The 20,874-nt window shown below is 40.0% G+C and overlaps 1 protein-coding gene across 1 annotated transcript in view; it reads right to left on the reverse strand.

Moving 5' to 3' along the window:
• The window catches only part of mdn1 (midasin AAA ATPase 1), a 184,099-nt gene that overhangs the window by 81,698 nt on the left and 81,527 nt on the right, over nucleotides 1-20,874 (reverse strand). The window contains exons 36-50 of the mRNA XM_048597433.1: nucleotides 19,903-20,114; nucleotides 18,237-18,359; nucleotides 16,989-17,186; nucleotides 15,449-15,556; nucleotides 15,170-15,358; nucleotides 14,149-14,253; nucleotides 13,734-13,997; nucleotides 11,593-11,860; nucleotides 9,250-9,409; nucleotides 8,825-8,941; nucleotides 7,255-7,463; nucleotides 6,839-6,984; nucleotides 6,339-6,541; nucleotides 1,603-1,823; nucleotides 667-780 (exon numbers count right to left, since the gene is read on the reverse strand). Coding sequence (XP_048453390.1) covers nucleotides 667-780; nucleotides 1,603-1,823; nucleotides 6,339-6,541; nucleotides 6,839-6,984; nucleotides 7,255-7,463; nucleotides 8,825-8,941; nucleotides 9,250-9,409; nucleotides 11,593-11,860; nucleotides 13,734-13,997; nucleotides 14,149-14,253; nucleotides 15,170-15,358; nucleotides 15,449-15,556; nucleotides 16,989-17,186; nucleotides 18,237-18,359; nucleotides 19,903-20,114 — 2,637 coding nt within the window. The remainder of the gene's footprint in view (nucleotides 1-666; nucleotides 781-1,602; nucleotides 1,824-6,338; nucleotides 6,542-6,838; nucleotides 6,985-7,254; nucleotides 7,464-8,824; nucleotides 8,942-9,249; nucleotides 9,410-11,592; nucleotides 11,861-13,733; nucleotides 13,998-14,148; nucleotides 14,254-15,169; nucleotides 15,359-15,448; nucleotides 15,557-16,988; nucleotides 17,187-18,236; nucleotides 18,360-19,902; nucleotides 20,115-20,874) is intronic.

Consider the following 20,874-nt stretch of genomic DNA (forward strand, 5'->3'; position numbering starts at 1 on the left):
CTGCTCCTATGATGCTGCTTGGCCTGCTGTGTTCATCCAGCCTTGCACCTTGTTGTCTCCTACATTATAGCGTAGGGTTCTAAACCCACAATTGTTCTCTTCTGCTTACTCCCATTGTATATTGTCTAATTACAAGAAATGGTGTCTTATTTACAGGAAACAGCAGACCAGTAAAAGCAGCAAGGAACATTATTTTCCACAAAAATATCGTTTTCTTAACCCTGGTCCTAACCCTGTTTTGGATGCTCCATTATGAATTAAAATACTGAAATCCTGGAAAGCACATATTTGACAGGGGCTGGAAAATAGAGTTTCTTTGAAATACTGGAACTCTCGCTCTCTCGTTGGGGACCAGAGAAGGCCAAGACACGATTCCATTCAAATTCTTAAAATTATGAAGGAGTTTTAAATTGGAAAAGAACGCTTTCCCTTTGTGCGGAGAGTGCGGAATGTCTTATCTCGAATGCAAGAGCTTAAATCCCTATCCATAAACATGCCACTTGTCAGGGCAAAAAGATTTAACTTGCGTTTTATCTTTGGTGCAAAGAGCTAATTTCATGCCAGGCAGTTAGTAAAATCCAACTTTTCCCCAATTCCCCAATTATGTAAACAGCTCATCCAAGAAAATAAATAAAACTAGCAAAGCTATGATCTAAACTATGTTACCATTGGCATCGAGCTGTAGTTGCTGTACAACTTCTTTCATTCCCGTGGGAAGTACACTGGAGTAAACTGCATTAAGAGCTTTTGCCCCTGCCTCCAGTTGAGCACATACCAACTCTATAGGTTAAAAAAAAAAACAAGCCATCATCAACTGCAACTTATAATCACATAAATGGAACCAACTCTACATCTATACAGACCCTTTATTTTTAAATATCTATAGAATCCATATAAAAATCAGGCATCTTTTATTGCTGTGTATTTATAACTAATATTATTCATGCTTTCCAAGAATTTAAACATAAAATTAGGTTTCCAAGTCATACTCTTACACATATTTTATATAAAGTAAACACAAGAATGTGCAATGATAATTATGAAGCAATCTAATTAATCGATATAAAAGTGAGATACACATCAAAAGCTACACTTTTACCATAACGGGGCACAATCTTGCGCACAAGCAGGTATTACCCTGTCAAATGGCACTTGTTTTTATTCTTTCATTGGATGCAAGCATCAGTAATAAAGCCAACATTTGCTGTTCACCACTTTTTCTCAAGGGAACTTAAGGGTGAGCAACCTGTTGTCTTTTTTAAAAATCATTGTAGTATGGTGCTATTAGAGGGATTTTTAAGTTTGTGCATCACTTAATGACCCCAGTAATGTAAAAAGTCACTACGTGAATGATTTCACTAACAGGCATGACTGAATTGTACAATCAGATTTAAATATTTGAATATAGACAAAAAAAAAAACTGCAGATGCTGAAATCCAAGGGAGACAAACAGGAGGCTGGAAGAACACAGCAAGCCAGGCAGCATCTGGAGGAAAGGAGAAGTCAATGTTTCAGGTATTACTTCAGGACTTGCTTACTGTGTTCATCCAGTGTCCGGTTTGTCTACCTTAAATATTTGAACACTAGTAACAAAACTCCACCTGGTAAATGCTTGTAGACTTTTGCTGCGTGGCACAACCATCGGGCCCTTAATAGCCAATCTTGATTAGATGCTTTCTCCATGACCAGCCTGATAGCAGCAGGAATCATTGAGAGCTCATCAGTCGCTTGAACTGCTGTCTTATTGTCATGGAATACAAGACTGTCCATATTAGAGGATTGCAAAACTAACTCAAGATCAGTCAGAGTTAGAGGTCGAGATCTGAATAAGTGAAGAGAGAGAACATCCTTTACAGACACCATAGGATTCATTGCGACAAACATTTGTTTACTTCTGAAAATAACTGGTGCTATGGAATAAACACAAACCTTTGAGGATATTGATTCTTGCAAGCTGCTCTTCCTTTTCTTTCGTCCCCAGTCTGCCTGCTATGCTCAATTTATTCTCAGTCTCTCATTCCTACACTTTTCTATCACTGGCTCATCCTTGTGGTGGCTGCTCTCTTAGGTTTTCATTCGCTTTCTGTAGGTAGAACTTTTCTGAACTGATATAGGTTCACCTGTCAGAAAATTTGGGTTGTCTGAAAAAGTCTTCTTTAGGCATAAATTTAGTGGTAAAATCAGAAGAGCCAATTGGAGACCTAAAAAGAATTCACACATAGAGGCGGGGAACATCAGTCTTTGCAAAAAGAGGAGGATGCTGCCCAAGCCGTAGTGACAGAGGAGGAAACTCTATCACCAGAAGGGTTCAGAATTTCAAGGAAGAAGTGTTAGATAGACTGTTGGTAAAGTTGAAAAGACACTGGAACCGGAAAAAACACATCCAAGGATTTAGAAGAAAGTCAAAGTGGGAATTGAAGAGGCATAGTTCATAAATTTTCTGGCATCTCTGAAAAAGACTGAAGACCAGAGAACTGAAAACATTACGGCCTTGTTCAAGAAGAACTGTAAAGAAAAGCACAGCAATTACGGTCCAGTCAGTTCAACTTCAGTGTTGAGGAAGCTTCTGACAAAAATTTTTCAGGATAGAATTAGCAGTTACATGGTAAATGTTGGTTGATTAGGGAAAGTCAGCACAGATTGCTGAAGGGCGAAAATTGTTCTTGACTAACTTGGAGTTTTTTTTTGAAGAGATAACAGAATGGCTTGATGAGGGTAATGTTGATGTGGCGCATGTGGATTTTCAAAAGATGTTTGATTCAGAGCCACACAACAGACTTGTGAGGAAAGATAAAGATCATGGAATAAAAGAGTCAGCAGCAAAATTGATACAAAATTGGCTGAATGATAGGTGACAGCATAATCGTTATGAGTATTTTGTAGTGCAGCTCCTCAGAGGTCAGTTTTGGGGCCCTTGCTTTTCCTGATAATATATTAATGACTGGACCTCGGAGGAGACAAGAGACAACTTCAAAGTTTGCAGATGACATGAAACTTGGAAAACTTGGTAAACTGTTGGGAGGAAAGCATCAAATTCCAAAAGGACATAGACAAGTTGGTGATGTGGGTGATAGGTGGCATTTAATGTTCATTGCAGAGAAATATGAGGTGATGCACGTTAGTAAGAAAAGCTCTGAAAGACAAGAAAAAAAAGGGGTGCAATTCTAAGGGGTATATAGTTAGGAGCAGAGAAACCTGGACGTGTATGTAGCTAGGTCATTGAAGGTGGAGAAAACAGTAAATAAAGTGTGCAGTGTCCTCAGCTTTATTACTAGAGGCAGAGAGTACAAGAACAAGGAGGTGATGTTGTACTTGTACAAGACACTTGTTTAAACTCAGCTGCAGTGCTGTATACAGCTGTGGGCATCACATTATAGGAAGGCAGTGAATGCACTGGAGAGAGCACAGGCGCAATTTACAAGAATAGTTCCAGAAATGAGATACTTCAGCTATTGATTGATTGCAGTTGGGACTGTTCTCCATGGAGAGAAGATGGTGGTTAAGAGGAGATCTGATAGAGGTTTTCGAAATTACAAGCATGCTGGATAGATAGGAAGAGCTGGAGAAGTGCTATTAGGTGCAAATTGTTCCAGTACAGACCTGGTAGACAAAATCTGCCCAAATAATATCTCCAAGTATCTACTGAAACTCCAACTGGCCATAATGCATTGAATGCTCTTGTCACTATGTAAATTTAGACCTACATTGGGACAAATCTCCAGTCTCTGGCAAAGCAACATGATAGAAGCAAAATTATTATTACCTGGACTCAAACCAACCAACAAAACAGCCAAGATTTAATTAAATGCAAAAGATTGTATTAGTGATCCTCAGTCATATTTCCATATGAAGTGTGAATCTGTCAATCTAGGTTAAACTGCTATTCTGCAGCAAAGTTTTATCTCAAAGCAAGAGTTGGCTCGACTACATACCTCTCCTTTTATATGCAATTTCTCCAATGACACCAAAAAAATAGTGTTATCCTCTGAATGTTTTTGTTGGGAAAGAACCTTTCATTATATTTGTTGTTGTGATGGGGAGGCTGTTTTAATGGGATTACATTCATGGATGTCATACAGTAATACAGCACAGAAAGAGACCCTTCGGTCCAAATGATACATGTCGAACATAATCCCAAACTAAACTAGTTCCACTTACCATACGCTTGGTCCACATCCCTCCAAGCATTTCTTATTCATGTACTTATCTAAATATCTTTCAAATGTTGTAACTGTAACCGCATCTGCCACTTCCTCTGGAAGTTCACTCCACATGTGAACCACTATGTAAAAAAAAAATTGCCCCTCATGTCTTTTTGTTTTAATCTTTCTCCTCTCACCTTAAAAATATGCCCCTTAATCTTGAAATCCCCCACCCTAGGGAAAACAAACAGCTGCTATTCACCTTACCTAATTAAGGCTGACAAAATTGAAGCCTACAGTAGGATACAGGTATTTCTGCTAGAACGCTTATCTCGTTAACACAAATTGGCAGTAATGCGATTGATGAACAGCAGATGCTATTTTGATAACACAAACTTTCTGCTGTACAGGTACACTGATTTTGTGTAGCGCGATTTTCTATAGCACAGTGTTATGCAAGAACGCAACTATTGCGTTATAGGATAACTACCTAAAATTGAACACACAGCCCAACTGGTATCTGCCACCATTTCTGCTGGATTAGAATCTGTTCCCATCCTACTTGATCTAATGCTAGCAACACACACTTCTTTTTTCTTCCATCCTGTTATCGTACTTCTGCTGGGATTCATCTTTGCAATTTGCCTCAATAATTCCAAGTGGATATTTTTCTCATTTTTGTACAAATAATTTTTCTCTACTCAAGTTTCTCTCAATGAGCTAAAATGCAATGACCTTTCTGTATTATTTTTCACAGAATTCATAGAATCCTTACAGTGTGGAAACAGGCCCTTTGGCCCAACAAATCCACACCTCCCCTCACAGCATCCCACCCAGACCCATCTCCCTAGAACCCACCTATTCTGTACATCCCTGAACACTACAAGCAATTTAACATAGCAAATCCACCTAATCTGCACATCTATGGACTGTGGGAGGAAACCGGAGCACCCGGAGGAAACCCATGCAGACACGGGGAGAATGTGCAAACTCCACACAGACAGTCACCCGAAGGTGGAACTGAACCTGGGCCCTTGGCACCGTGAGGCAGCAGTGCTACCCACTGAGCCACCGTGCCGCCCCGTTATCCAGATGTTTTTCATTAAGTACAACGTGACTTGCAGATTGCCAAAAGACTTTCATGCAGAACTCCTTGGTGGAACTCCAATGGGTTTTATCTAGGTATGAGAGGCCCATAAGTAGTAGGAACAGGAGTAGGCCCCTCGAGTCTGCTTTGCCATTCAATAGGATTGGGGTCAGTTCTGCAATTGCCTTCCACCTGAATCAGGTTACTTTACTGTTTAAGGTGATGTAAAGGGGAGGTGATGACATTGTAGTCATGTCACTGGATTAGTAATACACAGAATCCCAGGCTAATTCTCTGGGGATCGAAGACAAAGTGTTGGAGAAACTCAGCAGGACTGGCAGCAATCAGTCGAGAGAAAAGTCCAGTGATCCTTTCTCAGAACTGTCTGCAATTGAGGAGTGGTGGTATTACAGACAGACGGGCAGGGAGACAGACATGCCTGCTGATAGTGAGCCAGGGAAGAAGTAAAAAAGTAACCTCAGCTGGTGTGTGAAATGAAACCACGCTGTTGGTGTGACATTGCATCGCAAACCAGCCACCCAGCCAAATGAGCTAAACTGACCCCTAGAATAAAGTAAACGCTGAATAGGTCATAATGTTTTGGGGACACTGATGTGAATCCCATCATGGCAAATGGTGAAATTGGAATTCAATTGTAAGAGTCTGGAATGGATGACTAGTCAATTGGCAAGCATGCAACCACTGTCAATTGTCACAAAAACCTATCTGGTTTACTGCTGTCCTTTAAGGAAATCTCCGATCTTTGCCTTGTCTGGCCAACATGTGACTGCAGCACCACGGGTGACTCTTAGCTGCCCTGTGAGAAATAGCCTAGAGAGTTAATCAGTGCAAGGGCAACTGGGAATGCACAACAAATGTCAGCCTTGCATGTACAAGAATAAATAAAAACTTCTAATGAGCTGAGTAGATATGAAGTAACCTTCATTTTTGGCAAGTGACAGCAAATAGTAAGGTATATAAGGTATACATGAAAGGGATTTAAATAACGATGCCAAGTAAGATTACAATATGTATTGGCATCAATTCAATTATAGCAAACTAACTACGTCAAAATAACTTGGTCTTTCCCCAAATGCCTTCAGCCCACCTGTTATTGCTTAGGCTCAGTTGGTTTAAACAGTAGGCCAGGACCTGTCCGTCTCGATGAACCATGGACAACATGGATTCCTCTGCGGTAAACACTGCCGATGGAATAGAATCCGGCCACAATCCCAAAGAGACCAAAGAATCACCCCAGGACTCACATGACATCAATTTAAGTTTGTGCTTTTCCACTAGCTCTCGTACTTGCTGTAACACAAAAGTTGATATAAAATATAATCTTATTAAATATCCTGAATGTCATATAAAGTGCTTTTACTTACAGCCAAGGCAGAAAAACTAAAAAGGTAGTTTCACAGAAGAAGATCTGTTTACAATAATTTTAAAATGACTTAACAAGTATCTGCCAGGTTGTGCATGATTCAATCCAACAGCATGCATGATAGCTCACTGTCTGTCAACATAAAATATACATGCACATAACTTCTTTCAGCACAAAGTAAGAACTTGTGAACTCCTTTCAGAAAAAAAGTCCTTAACCCTCACCTCTTGTTGAGTTTGAGAAGACTGTGAAAGGACGAAGACTTGCGTGCAAGCTTGATGGAATGCCTCTGCCAAGCTGAGACCACGCTTCAGCTGGTGAACGATGAGGACGGCACAGTGGAGAAGTGAAGAGATGGAGTAAGAAGTGCCTTTAGTAAAGAAAAGGAGAAACAGCTTAAGTGGCAAATCAGAAGCATGCAGTCAATAATCTTTCACAAATCCTCAAACTGGAGTGACCATAACCAAACATTTTACATTTACAGCTCTAATAAAACCCAAATGTAATAAAAGTTGAGCAACTGGGCAATCTGTAAAGTTTCAATTCAACATGAAAACACACCAGTTCTTGTCAGATAATGTAGCTGGAACCACAGTTTATCAAGAAAATGTCAATGATTGTTTTAACATATTCAATTTACCTGCTGTAATTTCCTTTACTTCTGAATACAATGTCATCAACTCAGTGCACATTTGGTCTCCCACAAAACCAAGACCATGTAACAGTGTTTTAACGTCCTGTTTATCTAAAGGGTCAGCACTGTGTTCACCTGCAACATAAATCTCAATCCCACGATTTCTCATGGCCCGAGAGATTTCCCCATGTGCCGGATCCATGGTCATAAAGAGCCTATTTTTAAATTAAAAAAAAAACAGCTAAACATGAAAATTGAAAATAGCATTCGTCAATTGTTATCATTTGGACGTTCTTACGGTCCATAACTGAACTAAACCAAAGTGATCTTAAAAGAAATTTGTGAGCTGAGTTCAACAGGAGAATGTAGTAGCAAATCTTAAGACAAATTGCTCTTCTATGTTTGAGGCAGGAGATAATTGCATGAATTAGAGACTTAAGATGGACAGGCAATGAGAAAGAAAGAAGGAAGAAAAATATTTTTAACTGGAGGATTGGACAAGGATGGACAGGAATGAAAGGCACATCGGTAGAATTTTGATTTGGCCCAATTCTTTCAACTTAAAAAATATTGAATACATTAAATTATTAGATGTACAGAACTCCATACAAGAAACGTGGAGGTGGAAAAGCACAGCAGGTCAGACAGTATCCAAGGAGCAGGAAATTCAACGTTTTGGGCCGAAACTTTTCATCATGACGCAGGGGTTTAGCCTGAAATGTTAACATTCCTGCTCCTCGGATGCTGTCTGCCCTGCTGTGCTCTTCCAGTTCCACATTTATTGACTCTAGAATCCAACATCTGCAGTCCTTACCAGCTCCATACAAGAAACCACAGTTTAAAACAGAAGTTTACACAGTAATGTACTAAAACCAACCACGTTAATGCCTAAAAGGATGTTTGGGCAATTGAAACATAGGGTCTTCTACTGGATTTTGAACTGATTGTCTCAACTTGTCTGTATGTTAAAATTAATTGTACATTAAATTGCATTTAACTTTAGGCAAGTAATATACATCACTTGTGAGATCAGTCGTGCCTCCTACAAAAATACAAACTGCCCCTGTGATTGCACAAATAAATGTTTTGTAAGAAGCGTAGATAGGTTAGGTCCACTAATAATACAGACCGTCAGTAAGATACACCAGTAAACGTAGGCTAAAACATCTGGGAATAATCACAAATCTGCGCCTTTTTCCAGTAGTGAACTCTGGAGTGGTGGTGGCTGAGGGGAGACTTGACAGAAGTCTATAAAATTATGAGATGCATAGATTGGGAAAAAAATTCTGACCATTAACCCCAAAGTTGAAATGTCTAATACTTGGAGGCATGCATTTAAGGTGCAAGTGTGGCAGGAGTCTAGAACGTGCTGCGAGGGGTGGTGGTGGAGGTAGGTATGACGGGGCACTTAAGGGATTTTTAGATAAGCATAGGAATATGCAAGAAATGGAGGGATATGGACCAAGGACAGACAGTAAGGATTAGTTTAATTTGGCATCATGTTCAGCACAACATTGTGGGCTAAGGGGCTGTACAGTTCGATGTTACCAAAACCCAAAACTCTTTCACAGCATACCTGAAGTTTGGGTGTGGAACAATAGTTGGGGTGGTGCCATCAATCACTCCTCTTTCACTAACAGTAAGCACTCCTCCAGGTTCCAAAAGAGCATTTAGACGATCAAGCACAGAAGGACTAAATTAAAAAAATGTGTAAAAAGTATTACATGATTAGCAAATAGTTAAATACACATTTTATCCCAACAGTCTCTTCTATGCACCAGTAAAACCAATCCTCTTGCTGCTACATTTACAGCAGCTGTCGACTCCTGGACTATTGATACTGTGATAACAAATGTGAATATGAAAAGAAATGAGGTCCATTTTCCCTAAATTTTACACAAGCACTGAGGAGTTAATTCAAGGACACAACATTGATAAACAAAAGGTTCAGAATCTACAAAATTAGAGCAGTGTAATGTAATTTCCAGATAATCATCTTACCTGCAGAAGTTAACATTGTCCAGTAGCAGCCAGTCACCAGAATTCAAAGCCTGAACAAGCATCCCATCCACCCACTCAAAAGTGCCACGATTTTGGCCGTCCAAGGATTCACTGCGTCGGTGCTTAAAATGTTGGAATTCTGAGATCAATTCCGAAAATTCTGAAGCACACAAGAAAGAAACAGAACATTTCTAGCAAACATAATCAAAACAAAACAAGACTTAGATAAAAAAGGAAGCAAATTAACATATCACAATACATTTATTAAATGCTGACCTTTATTAAAAGCCCTCCTACCACACCCAACACAAATTAAAAGGTGAGATTCACGATGACCTCTTCCACATATGATCACATATGACCACAGTGCCATTGCCCAGTTTAGGTTCTGCCAGGGGCACTCAGCTCCTGACCACATTACAGCCTTGGTTCAAAAAAATGGACAAAAGTGCTGAATTCCAGAGGGGAGATGAGAGTGACATCAAGTGAGCACATGAGATCAAGGCTGCTTTCAACTGAGTGTGGCATCAAGGAGCACTCACAAAACTGGAATCAATGAGTATCAGGGAGCAAACTCTCCACTGGTTGGAGTCATACCTGACACATAGGAAAATGGTCGTGGTTGTTGAAAGTCAGTCATCTCAGCTCCAGGACATCTCTGCAGGAGTTCCTCAGGACAGTGTCATAGGCCCAATCATCTACAGCTGCTTCATCAACGACCTTCCGTCCTTCAGAAGTGGGGATGTTTACTGATGATTGCACAATGTTCAGTCCCATTCGCAACACCTCAGATACTGAAGGAGTCCACGTTCAAATGCAACAAGATCTGGACAATATCCAGGCTTGGGCTGACAAGTGGCAAACAATGTTCACGCCTCACAAATATCAGGCTATGATCATCACCAGTAAGAGATAATCTGACCAGCAGCCCATGACATTCAAAGGTGATACCATCACTGAATCCCCCACTATTAACATGCTGGAGTTATCATTGACCAGAAACTCAACTGGACTCACCACATGGCTACAAGAACAGGTCAGAGGCTAGGAATGCTGCAGCAAGTAACTCACCTCCTGAGCCCCCCAAGCCTGTCCACCATCTGCAAGGTACATCAGGAGTGTGATGGAATACTCCTCACTTGTCTGGATGGGTGCAGCCCCAACAACACTCGAAGCTAGACCCCAACCAGGACAAAGCAGCCTGCATGATTGGCAACACATCCACAAACATCCACTCTCTCCAGCAGTGAAGCTCGGTACACACTGCTGCTACTATCTACAATATGCACTGCAGAAATTCACCAAAGATCCTCTGACAGCGCCTTCGAAGCCCACACTTTGATCTAGAAGGACAAGGGCAGCAGATACATGGGAACACCACCACCTTCAAGTTCCCCTCAAAGACACTCACCATCCTGACTTGGAAATATATCGCTGTTCCTTCACGGTCGCTGATTCGAAATCCTAGAATTCCCTCCCTAAGGCCATTATGGGTCAACCCACAGCATATGGACTGCAGTGGTTCAAGAAGGAAGCTCACCACCACCTTCTCAAGGGCAATTAGGTACGGGCAATAAAAGCTGGCCAGCCAGTGATGCCAACATCCAACAGATGAATCAATTAAAAAAAAAGCTTGAAGTGATCAATAAGATACCCTCTAACATCCATAATGTGTCACTCCAGATTAATGACGACCACGTGCAAGGTATTGGAAGGCAAAATCAGTGGAAGCCAGAATCGCCAAAAGCAATCAACAACTTTGAAATCAGAATTGGGAATATCTTCATAACAAAGAATGCGTTTAAATCTATTCAACCAAAACATGAGCTGTATAAATAATATTCTGTAATTTGAATTACTTAATTTGGGCCAACATCTCTAAAGATATTTCATAACCATAGAATCCCTATAGTGTGGAAACAGGCCATTCAGCCCATCAAGTTCACACCGACCCCTCTCTCCCCTTCCCTCCCCCTCCCACCACCCCCGCTGCATCCTATCCCTGTAACCCTGCATTTCCCAAAGCTAATCCTCCTAGCTTGCAAATACTTGGATATTATGGGCAATTTAGCATGGCCAATCCACCTAATCTGCAGATCTTTGACTGCGGGAGGAAACCAGAGTACACGGGGGAAATTTACACAGACACAGGGAGAATGTGCAAACTCCACACAGACAGTCGCTGGAGGGAGGAATTGAACCCAGGTCCCTGGTGCTGTGAGGCAGCAGCACTAACCACTGAGCCAGTGTCCCCCCAATTTTAGGTACTAAGAAAGTCAAATACGTTATTTTGCAAAACAAATCACATCCTCGCATTTTAGAAATATCTCATGAAACGCATACCTGCAGGTGACAGAGTGTTCACTTTGTTGTTAAAACGCTGGAGGAGAATAAGTAAATTCTCCAGTTTGTTCACTGCATCAGAAGAAATGGCAGAATCACAGTCTTCATTCAGGCAACACGAATGACTGAGAAGGAATGAATTCCAGAATTTGAGAAGAACACCATCATCAGGGCCAGAGTCCATGGAGAGCAGAACATCTCTGGTGATAGCACTGACAACATCTTTCACCTTTCCAACTAAACGCTGCCATGGACGTGTAATATCAACCTGCAAAATGCACATGACACCAGTTGATATGGTTTTCTCCACCCTCTCTATCTTCAATATTTCAGGTCGAGTTGAAAGAAAGAGGGCATTCACCATTACACTTTTTTAAATTCAAAACAGACATTAATTATGCATATTAATAGATTGTCACTTGGTATTATAGAACTTGAGTATCACTGGAAAAAAAAGACGCGCTTGAACTTGATGAGTACAAGCCAAAAAAAAAGTTTGACAGCTGGTCTCTTTCTTCTTCAACTATAGCCATATTAACAAAAAGCAACAAAAGTAATGGACTAGAAAGGCATCCAAAAGGATTCACTGAAGGTCAAGTTTGTTATACAAGGTCACTAGCAATTTTGAATAAACTGCCGTGTTACAAAATGTCCAATGATGACATGACAGATATATAAAAAAAAAAGTAGTGTGCAACATTAGATAAAAACAAAGACTCATATCTCTTTGCACAATTTGTTGGACTCAAAACTGTTTCAAAGTATGAGAGAAATAGGTTATAAAACAATTGTACAAACCAACAACTTGGTTACACTGAATGCAGGCAGCAGTTTCTTTTTCTCACCAAAATACAAATTACCCTAATGATATTGACCTGAAATGGGATGATCCCAAAAATGGGAAACTGTAGTTGTGAAAAAGACCGGAGTTAATCGGGACTCAAACACACAACAGCAAAGATCTGATGTGTCTGTGTGCCTGACTGTGTATGTGTGCTGGCAGCACAGAATAAAAAGGGGAAATGAGAGTATTGCTTCCCGTTTGGGAGGTAGGGTGGAGGATCATTAATTTCACACAATTGGTGAGTCAAAAAGAGATTATGGATGATCTTTGTTCAATTTTGCTTGCTGGAGGTCAGAATACTTCACAGGAAGTGATTCAGTGACCAGTGAACCTTGGGGAAATTTGAAGGAAAGAATTACATGGCCATTGTTAAAAAGAATGGCAGGATTAGTTTTATGTTGTCTAAGAACATGCACATTCCAAGGGTCAAATAGCTTCTGTGCTGCAAATTTACTCAGTTGTGTGGTACAGTGTAAATGAGTTGGCAGCATTTCTGTTTAAAATCACAATAAAACAAGCAGTGTTCGCAGTGCAAGTTTGCAACTGCGTAAAATAAAGCCAAAACAATACTTTGAAAATGGGATTCAGAGTGGTGAAGCACAGAAGCTTAATTAAAATTTAAAGGGATACTATGTAAAAATTCAAATCATGAATTGGTTAAAGCAAAAGGAGACTGAAGTCAAAGAAAATTCACAAAACATGGACTTGTTGAAATTAATCACCCGTTTTTGTTCGAAGTGACAAATGGATCATTGCTAACGATTTTTGCAAATACTACAAGCAAACAGATGACATATCCTCCTCACAGTGATGACGTATCAATTTCAACAAATAAAAAGTAACTGAAATAAGTGAACAAAACACATCAGCCAGATAAATAAATTTGATAAGAGGTACGCTGTTTGAAAATGTAATTGCTCTAGGGGAGGCGATGCCTAGTGGGTACTATAACCAGACTGTTAATCCAGAGACGCAGATAACATTCCGGGGACCCGGATTCGAATCCGCCACGGCAGATGATGGAATTTGAATTCAATAAAATATCTGGAATTAAGAATCTAATAATAACCATGAATCCATTGTTGATTGTTGGAAAAACCCACCTGGTTCACTAATGTCCTTTAAGGAAGGAAGCTACCATCCATAGCTGGTCTGGCCTACATGTGACTCCAGACCCACAGCAATGTGGTTGACTCTCAACCGCCCTCTGGGAAATTAGGGATGGGCAATAAAATGTTGCCTAGCCAGCGATGCCCTCATCCCGTTAATGAATAAAGAAAAAAAATGAATACCTCACCTGCTCAAATCCACCAAGTAGCTCTGTTGTGTCCACAGCACTGTTCATTGCCATGACTCTTAAGTTTTGGCCTGTCAGAAGAGCCAAGAGCTGGATGAGGCTGGTTTTCCCACTGGCAACTGGCCCCACTAGAATAACCATCCAGCCCATCTGTGCACACTTCATAATGGACTCCAGTGGCTGAAGTGAATGGTGAAGAATGGACAGCTGCTTGTTTGTCATGGGAATGATGAACCCATTACGAGAAAGTATGGAATAACCAACCTGAAACAAGAAAAAGTACAATAGCAATGGTTACTGTTATGCTCCTACTGCTTGCTCTCGAGGTAACTAATTGAAAAGGCTGAATGAGTTTTTTTTTGTGCAAACTCTGAACACCAGTTTACCCAAAAGTGTACAAAGCAAAGTCACAAACCTGAACCTGCTGTGGTGTGATGTGGAATTTTCTGGACCCAGTGTAGGGATGAGAGTGAATTCCAACATCTTCTAAAGAAAATATTTCTTCAAATATAGAAAACATCTTGCAGAGAAAGAAATAAAAACATTTTAAATAGCCAAATCAATGAGCTGCTTACACACAAAGGCAATTTCAACTGTAATTTTATTCTGAAGTGATTATTATGGCATAAATAAAAGGTGGGTCTTAAATGGAGCTAACGTTTCCGCGTTTCAGTTCGTAAGTGGATTTATGAATCATCAACTCAAATTATGCTCCAGTGGAAAGAACAATTTACCAACTAAGAAAGGACTTGAAATGAATTAATTTAACTTTAACTCTGATGATGCAACTCAGTTACCCCTGGCATAAAACTAATAGATTGATCATCCTGGCTTTCAAGACTGAATGCTCAAAGCACTACCTTAGAGAGCTTGGTGTCTTCAGAAGGTTTGAAATGCAGAAAATAGGAGGAGTAGGCCATTCGGCCCTTCACGCATGCTTCACTGTTCAATATGATTGGGGTTGATCATCCAACTCAGTATCCTGCTCTCGCTCTATTCCCGTATCCTTTGATCTCTTTAGCCCTAATGACTAAGAACTACATCTAACTCATTCTTGAAAGTATTCAATGCTTTGGCCTCAACTGCTACGGCCGTGAATCCCAAAGGCTTATCACTGTCGGATTGAAGAAGTTTCTCCTTATCTCAATCCTGAATGGCCTCACTGTTTTCTCAAACCGAGATCCCTGGTTCTGGACTCCCTGGTTATCAGGAACGTTCTTGAAGAATTACATCGACTGAAGTTTTATGCAGTGATCAAACATTCAAAAATTCTCAAAAATACTTACCTCCGAAAAGATATACAAGTCATATAATGTAGTTACCAACCAAAATGCACAGAATTTTCCACAACATAGATTTACTCTAAGCAGTAACAGGAAATTTTAAAAAAAGACTGTAAATTATTAATCAGAGAAAAGTTCAGTTGACATGCTTACATGGTTTCTGTCTGCATTGGATCGCATTCGGTCCACATATACCAAAGCAACATGTTGCCCTGGATCATAGCATCCAGGCATCTGGTCCACCAACATCAGGTGGCACCACCGAAAGAGATCCCGCAAGTTAAACTCCCACGGTCCTCCTTTCTGTCCCCATTTTCTTTCCACCATTACTTCTTGGTTAATCTTCCAAGAACGGAAAGAACTAAATTAGGAGGTGTTCAGAACTTTTCATCCAATCTTACACTCTGAACAAAAAAACAGCAGATCCTTTACCTTGTAATTAAACTGAACCATTTTGCTTACAATATTTTTACCAATCGCAGGAAACATGGTGTCAGCAATGTACTCCATGTCTTTAACTGAAAGCTGATCCACATAAACCTACAAAATAAAAATCAATATTAGCCTCAAAACAGAACATTACACACTAAACTACTGCCAAGATGCACACAGAAATTGTTCCAGGTATATTTGGCATTACTTTTTGTGTTGGAATTGCTTAAATCTTAAACACATTGGCAAACAACAAAATACTGTTATGCAAGTGTTTTGAAAAGAAGGAAAACTTATTACTTCATGTAAGATGTTGGCAAAGGCTAATCTGGCAGCTCAAGTTCCACTGCAGTATTTAAACTCATTTAGAACCATTACAATGGGGTTCCACAAGGATCAGTGCTGGGACCTCTGTTGTTTGTAATATATGTTAATGATTCACATGAAAATGTAGGTTGCCTGATTAGCAAGTTTATGGATGAAATAACTGCAGAGGCTGGTATCCCACCACCGCATCACCCTTTATTTACATGTGCACAGTATACTGACTGTGGGCCAGCTAGCTCACAGTCAGTCCTTGAAGTGAAGAGATTCTGAATCTCCTGTTTATATCCATCATCCAAGGCTCCCTGATTGAGGCAGGTTAACAACCTCAAATGAAGGATCTGCAAATGAGATCCACTGGATTCCAATCACTACACAAATATTGAAGGCATACGGTGTCCTTGTCTTCATCGGTCAGGCACTGATATAAAAGTTGGCAAGTCATGTTGCCGCTATCTAAGAATTTTGTGAAGTCACATTTGAAGAAATGTATGCAGTCTGGTCTCCATACAATAGGAAGGATATGGGGGCTTTGCAGAATTTGAAAAAGAGATTTACAGTATGTTACCTGGATTGCAGAGTATTAGCTATAAAGACAGGTTCGACAAACTTGTATTGTTTTCCCTATAGCATTAGAGGCTGTGGGGTGACCTGTTCGATGTAAAATTATGAGAGGTAGAAATGTCAAATACAAGGGGGCATAGGTTTAAAGTGAGAGGGGGGAAAGTTTAAAGGAGATGTGCGAGGCAGGTTTTTTTTTTTTTTTTTTTTTTAAGAAAAGCAAGCGAGTATTAGGCACCTGGAATGTGTTGCAAGGGGAGGTGGTAGAAGCAGATAGTAAAGTTTTAAGAGGCATTTAGACAGATACTTGAACACGCAGGAAACAGAAAGATATGGACCACGTGCAGGCCGACAGGGTTAGTTTAGAATGGCATCACAATCAGTGTGGACAAGGTGGGCTAAAGGGCCTGTTCCTGTGCTGTACTGTTCTATGTGGGAAAGAATAAAATCACTGAAGAATCATCTGCTTCAAGGTTTTCAGAGGGTGAAAGTATCAAAATTGCCTCACCCGACATGCAACATAAATGTTCCTTTTCAATCAAAATAAAAGCTCAGCAGCTGAGAATCTACACATCTTTTATTCTTGAGTACTAATGAGGTCAATTTTTAGGCTCCAGTGGAAGACCTCCTGAATTGCACTCGTTTCTTGCCTTACCTGTGTGAATCGATTGAGGAAAGACTTGGGGAGACCCTTCCTTCCACCTCCTTGGTGATACGGATTCTGACAACCAAAGATCTTGGTCCTGTTATGCTCCACAATGAAGCAACGACCCAACTCGGGGATAAAAATCTCAGCACGATGGTCAAAGCAGGAGTTCAGTCCCTCTAGCACAGACTGGGAAGCTAGGTTTAACTGAAAGAATAAGGTCGACAATTGTTGTTGATGTTATTAATGCCATCCAGAGCTTGTTTCTAGATTACTGTTGCTGAAAATAGTGAAATGGCATTGTGGAGTTCAAAATCTGGGCATTAGTATGGATGGGAGACACGTCTCAACAGCACTGAATATATAGCTGTAAGAACCCTCAGATATTTAGTGGTGCCTGTACAAAACAAATGCTCAGAACATTTTGCATAACAAAATTAGAATATGAGCAGCTAAACTGAATGGTCATGTTACATTTCAAAAGACTTGCCATACAAAATGTTAAGAGCTGAAAAACCATTACCAATACAGCCTTATTATTCCTGATGTTATATTCTGTTGATTCTAAAATCGCATGCCCCTTAGACTATGGAATTAAGGAATCACGTTAGACAGGAATGTGAAAATGGGTGGTAAGTAAGATAAGGAAGCTTCCTCCACCTAACAGAATATTGAGCTGCTTGCCATTGCAATCCTCAGACTGACGAGTACAGGAGAGCAGCAAGATGCAGATTTGCATCGAAAGTTCTTCATTCTATTAATTCCTGACCAGTCAGCCCACATTAGCAAGAAATCTTCCACATTTACAACTAGGTGGGGTTAAAAAAAAAACACAAACGATAAAACTAAGTGGATACAATTCGCAGTTGTGGATGTGTGACCAGCTCACAGGAGATCTGTGAACACATCTGTCTAACTGTTTAGTGAAATGATAGCTACAAAGGGGTGGAGAAGAAGGGAAAAGCAGAAGAGTGCAAAAACCCAACATATCAAAGATGTAGGTAAGTCATTAACTCTAGTGACTGTGAATTAACTTCGGCTGTCACCCAGGAGTAGAGGGCAACACCAAAGCCCTCAATGCATTATGGACATCACTGCTATCAATTCCTGTTCCGAAGTGTAAAAAATCCAAAACTCACATCCACAGGAGAAATTATCTATAATGAACATACTTCTGTGCTAAGTTTAAAGTTTTGAAGTTAGTCAAGTCACAATACATGGTGATGAGTTGAATCAAATCATTTCTACAGCACTCACCTCATCTAAGACAATCCAATGTCCAGCCTTGAGGGCTGCAAGCAGAGGGCCATCACGCCAGGCAAATTCACCTCCTTTACCTCCCTCAACAGGCAGGTCTGTCCCAAACAAGTCAGTCACATCCTATAAGAACAGGAGAGAGCCAATAATCATTGCAGATCATAGTTACACCAAAATGAAGAATTAAAACAAAACACAATCTTTGTCATTGACTTTAATTTTATTTGGTGTAGAAATCTCTGGCTGCAAACAAGAGAAAATTGATCTTAATATATCTAACTGTGCAGCACTGAACAGTCACAACTTTATAGATTTTTTAAAAATCAACCTGTCCAGCAATGTTACACCACACCTCTTCAAACAGGTTGCACTCAAACCCAGATCTCCTAGCTCTGAGGTAGAGACACTACTACCATGCCACAAGAACACTCAAGTCACAACTTTATAATAATAACTCCCTAAGCTAGCAATGGCAACTACTGATTTATTGCAATTAAATGGTACACTGGGTACACTAAATGCCATCTAGACATCAATAAAATCTCAATCTGCACTCTCAATCACTTCCAGCCAAATTAAATGCAATATACTACAAGAGATCTGTTCACTTATTTCTTATTTACAAACTGATTGCTGTTTTTCCCATATTTCAATCTTGGCTATACTTAAAGGTCAGTTCATATGACTGTGAAATACTTTAGGATGTCCACAAGTTCTGCAGATATTTTCAAACTAACCTGTTCAGTTTTGATATTACAAAAGGTTGTGTAAGGCATTATACAGATACTAAGTATGGAATTATACAATTTGTTGTAAAAAAAAAGCAGAGAATATTTCTTAAATAGAGTGGGCTTGGGAAGTGCAAGTGGCCAAAAAGATGATGCTTCATTAATGAGTCACAAAGCTATCATGAAGGTACAGCAAGCAATTAGGAAGACAAATGGCATGTGGGCATTCATCACAAAGGGATTTGAGTGCAGGAGCAAATGATGGCTTGCTGCAATTGTTTAGAACCTGGTGAGAACTCACCTGGCATTTTGTGTACAGTTTTGGTCTCCTTACACTTGCAGTAGATATTCTCGAGACTAATCCCTGGGATGACATAATTGTTTAATTTGGAGAGAATACAGACCTAGTTTCACCAGAATTTTGAAGAATGGCAGGTGATCTCATCAATACTTAACATTCTTAGAGTGTGACAGGATGAATATAAATAGGACGTTCCCTCTGGCGGATGATTCTAGAACCAAGAGACATATTCTCAGGATATGGGGCAGACCATTTCAGTCTCATATGAGGAAGAATTTCTTCATTCAAAGGGCAATAGACTTTGGAACTCTACCTCATGAGCACTGTACAAGTTTCAATTTTCGAGCAAGTTCAAGACAGAAATTAATAGGCTTCTAGAGTCGAATGACTAGGGATATGGAAACAGTGTGGGAAACTCACACTGTTGAAATTATCAATCATGATCTAGAATGGCAGGGCAGGCTTGATAGGCCGGTTTATAATTTACTGTAATGTTGGTACATCAAAGTCCTGCTTTGTGAAAAGCTCAAATCATACTCTTCGTATAGTTTCCTTAGAACGCAGTCCATTTTTAAAATAGATTTGAGCGAGGGGAGGGATGAAACAAAGACTTCATTGCGTTATCACACAAACTTACTGTTTGCTCTGAAAGATTGATTCGGACTAGCTGATTTCCAGAGGCCTTTGCCAGAGCTGCTACCAAGCTTGTCTTGCCAACTCCTGGTGATCCCTCTAATAGAATCGGCCTCTTTAACTTCATTGCTCGCAACAGCCTCTGGGCATTCATTGCTGTTGTGCTAGCATTCAGTGCATAGTCTGTGACTGCCGCTTTCTCTCCAACAGCCCCTACTGAAAACATCAATACACGTACAGATTTAAATACGTGCACGGAAGGCTCTTTAAACCCTTTAAATATCAGTCACATTAAAATAACACTCTGCTCTACAGCACACCCACAACCCCCAGAATCTATCAAATGAGGCAATCTGATTAATTTTGCCCAAATGTGAAAATCAAGTCTTGCTGTAGGTAGACTGTAACAGTACAAATAAGCCAGTTTAATTAGGATAAACAAGACAGCTAGGAATTGAAATGAATGCACAGAACAAAAGACAGTTATTTAGAAAAAACACAAGTATTTCAAAGCTGAATGTTAGATTAAACAAACCTCATTTGTGAAAGATTCAATGTTTAGGATAAAAATCAACTCAAGAAATCAACTCAACAGATATCAACCTTGAAGCAATTAGAGGTCACTGCTTTTGATATTAAAATTGCCTTTTCAAAAAAGGGTCTTTGAAGGCAGTGAACTGATTAATTTAGCAATATTTATAAGTTTAATCATAGCTAGGAGGTATAGTTGTGGTACTGTCGACGTGTCTCTACCTCAAGTCCCACCTGCTCAAGAGGTGTATCATAACAGCCTGAACAGGTTACTAGATGAAAACAGAGTCCGTCATATTTGCAGAGGTAGTAGGAACTGCAGCTGCTGGAGAATCTGAGATAACAAGGTGTAGAGCTGGATGAACACAGCAGGCCAAGCAGCATCAGAGGTGCAGGAAGGCTGACGTTTCAGGCCGAGACCCTTCTTCAGAAAAGTGAAGAAGGG

Source organism: Rhincodon typus, chromosome 5, assembly GCF_021869965.1.
Source record: "Rhincodon typus isolate 14 chromosome 5, sRhiTyp1.1, whole genome shotgun sequence".
Lineage (NCBI taxonomy): Eukaryota > Metazoa > Chordata > Chondrichthyes > Orectolobiformes > Rhincodontidae > Rhincodon > Rhincodon typus.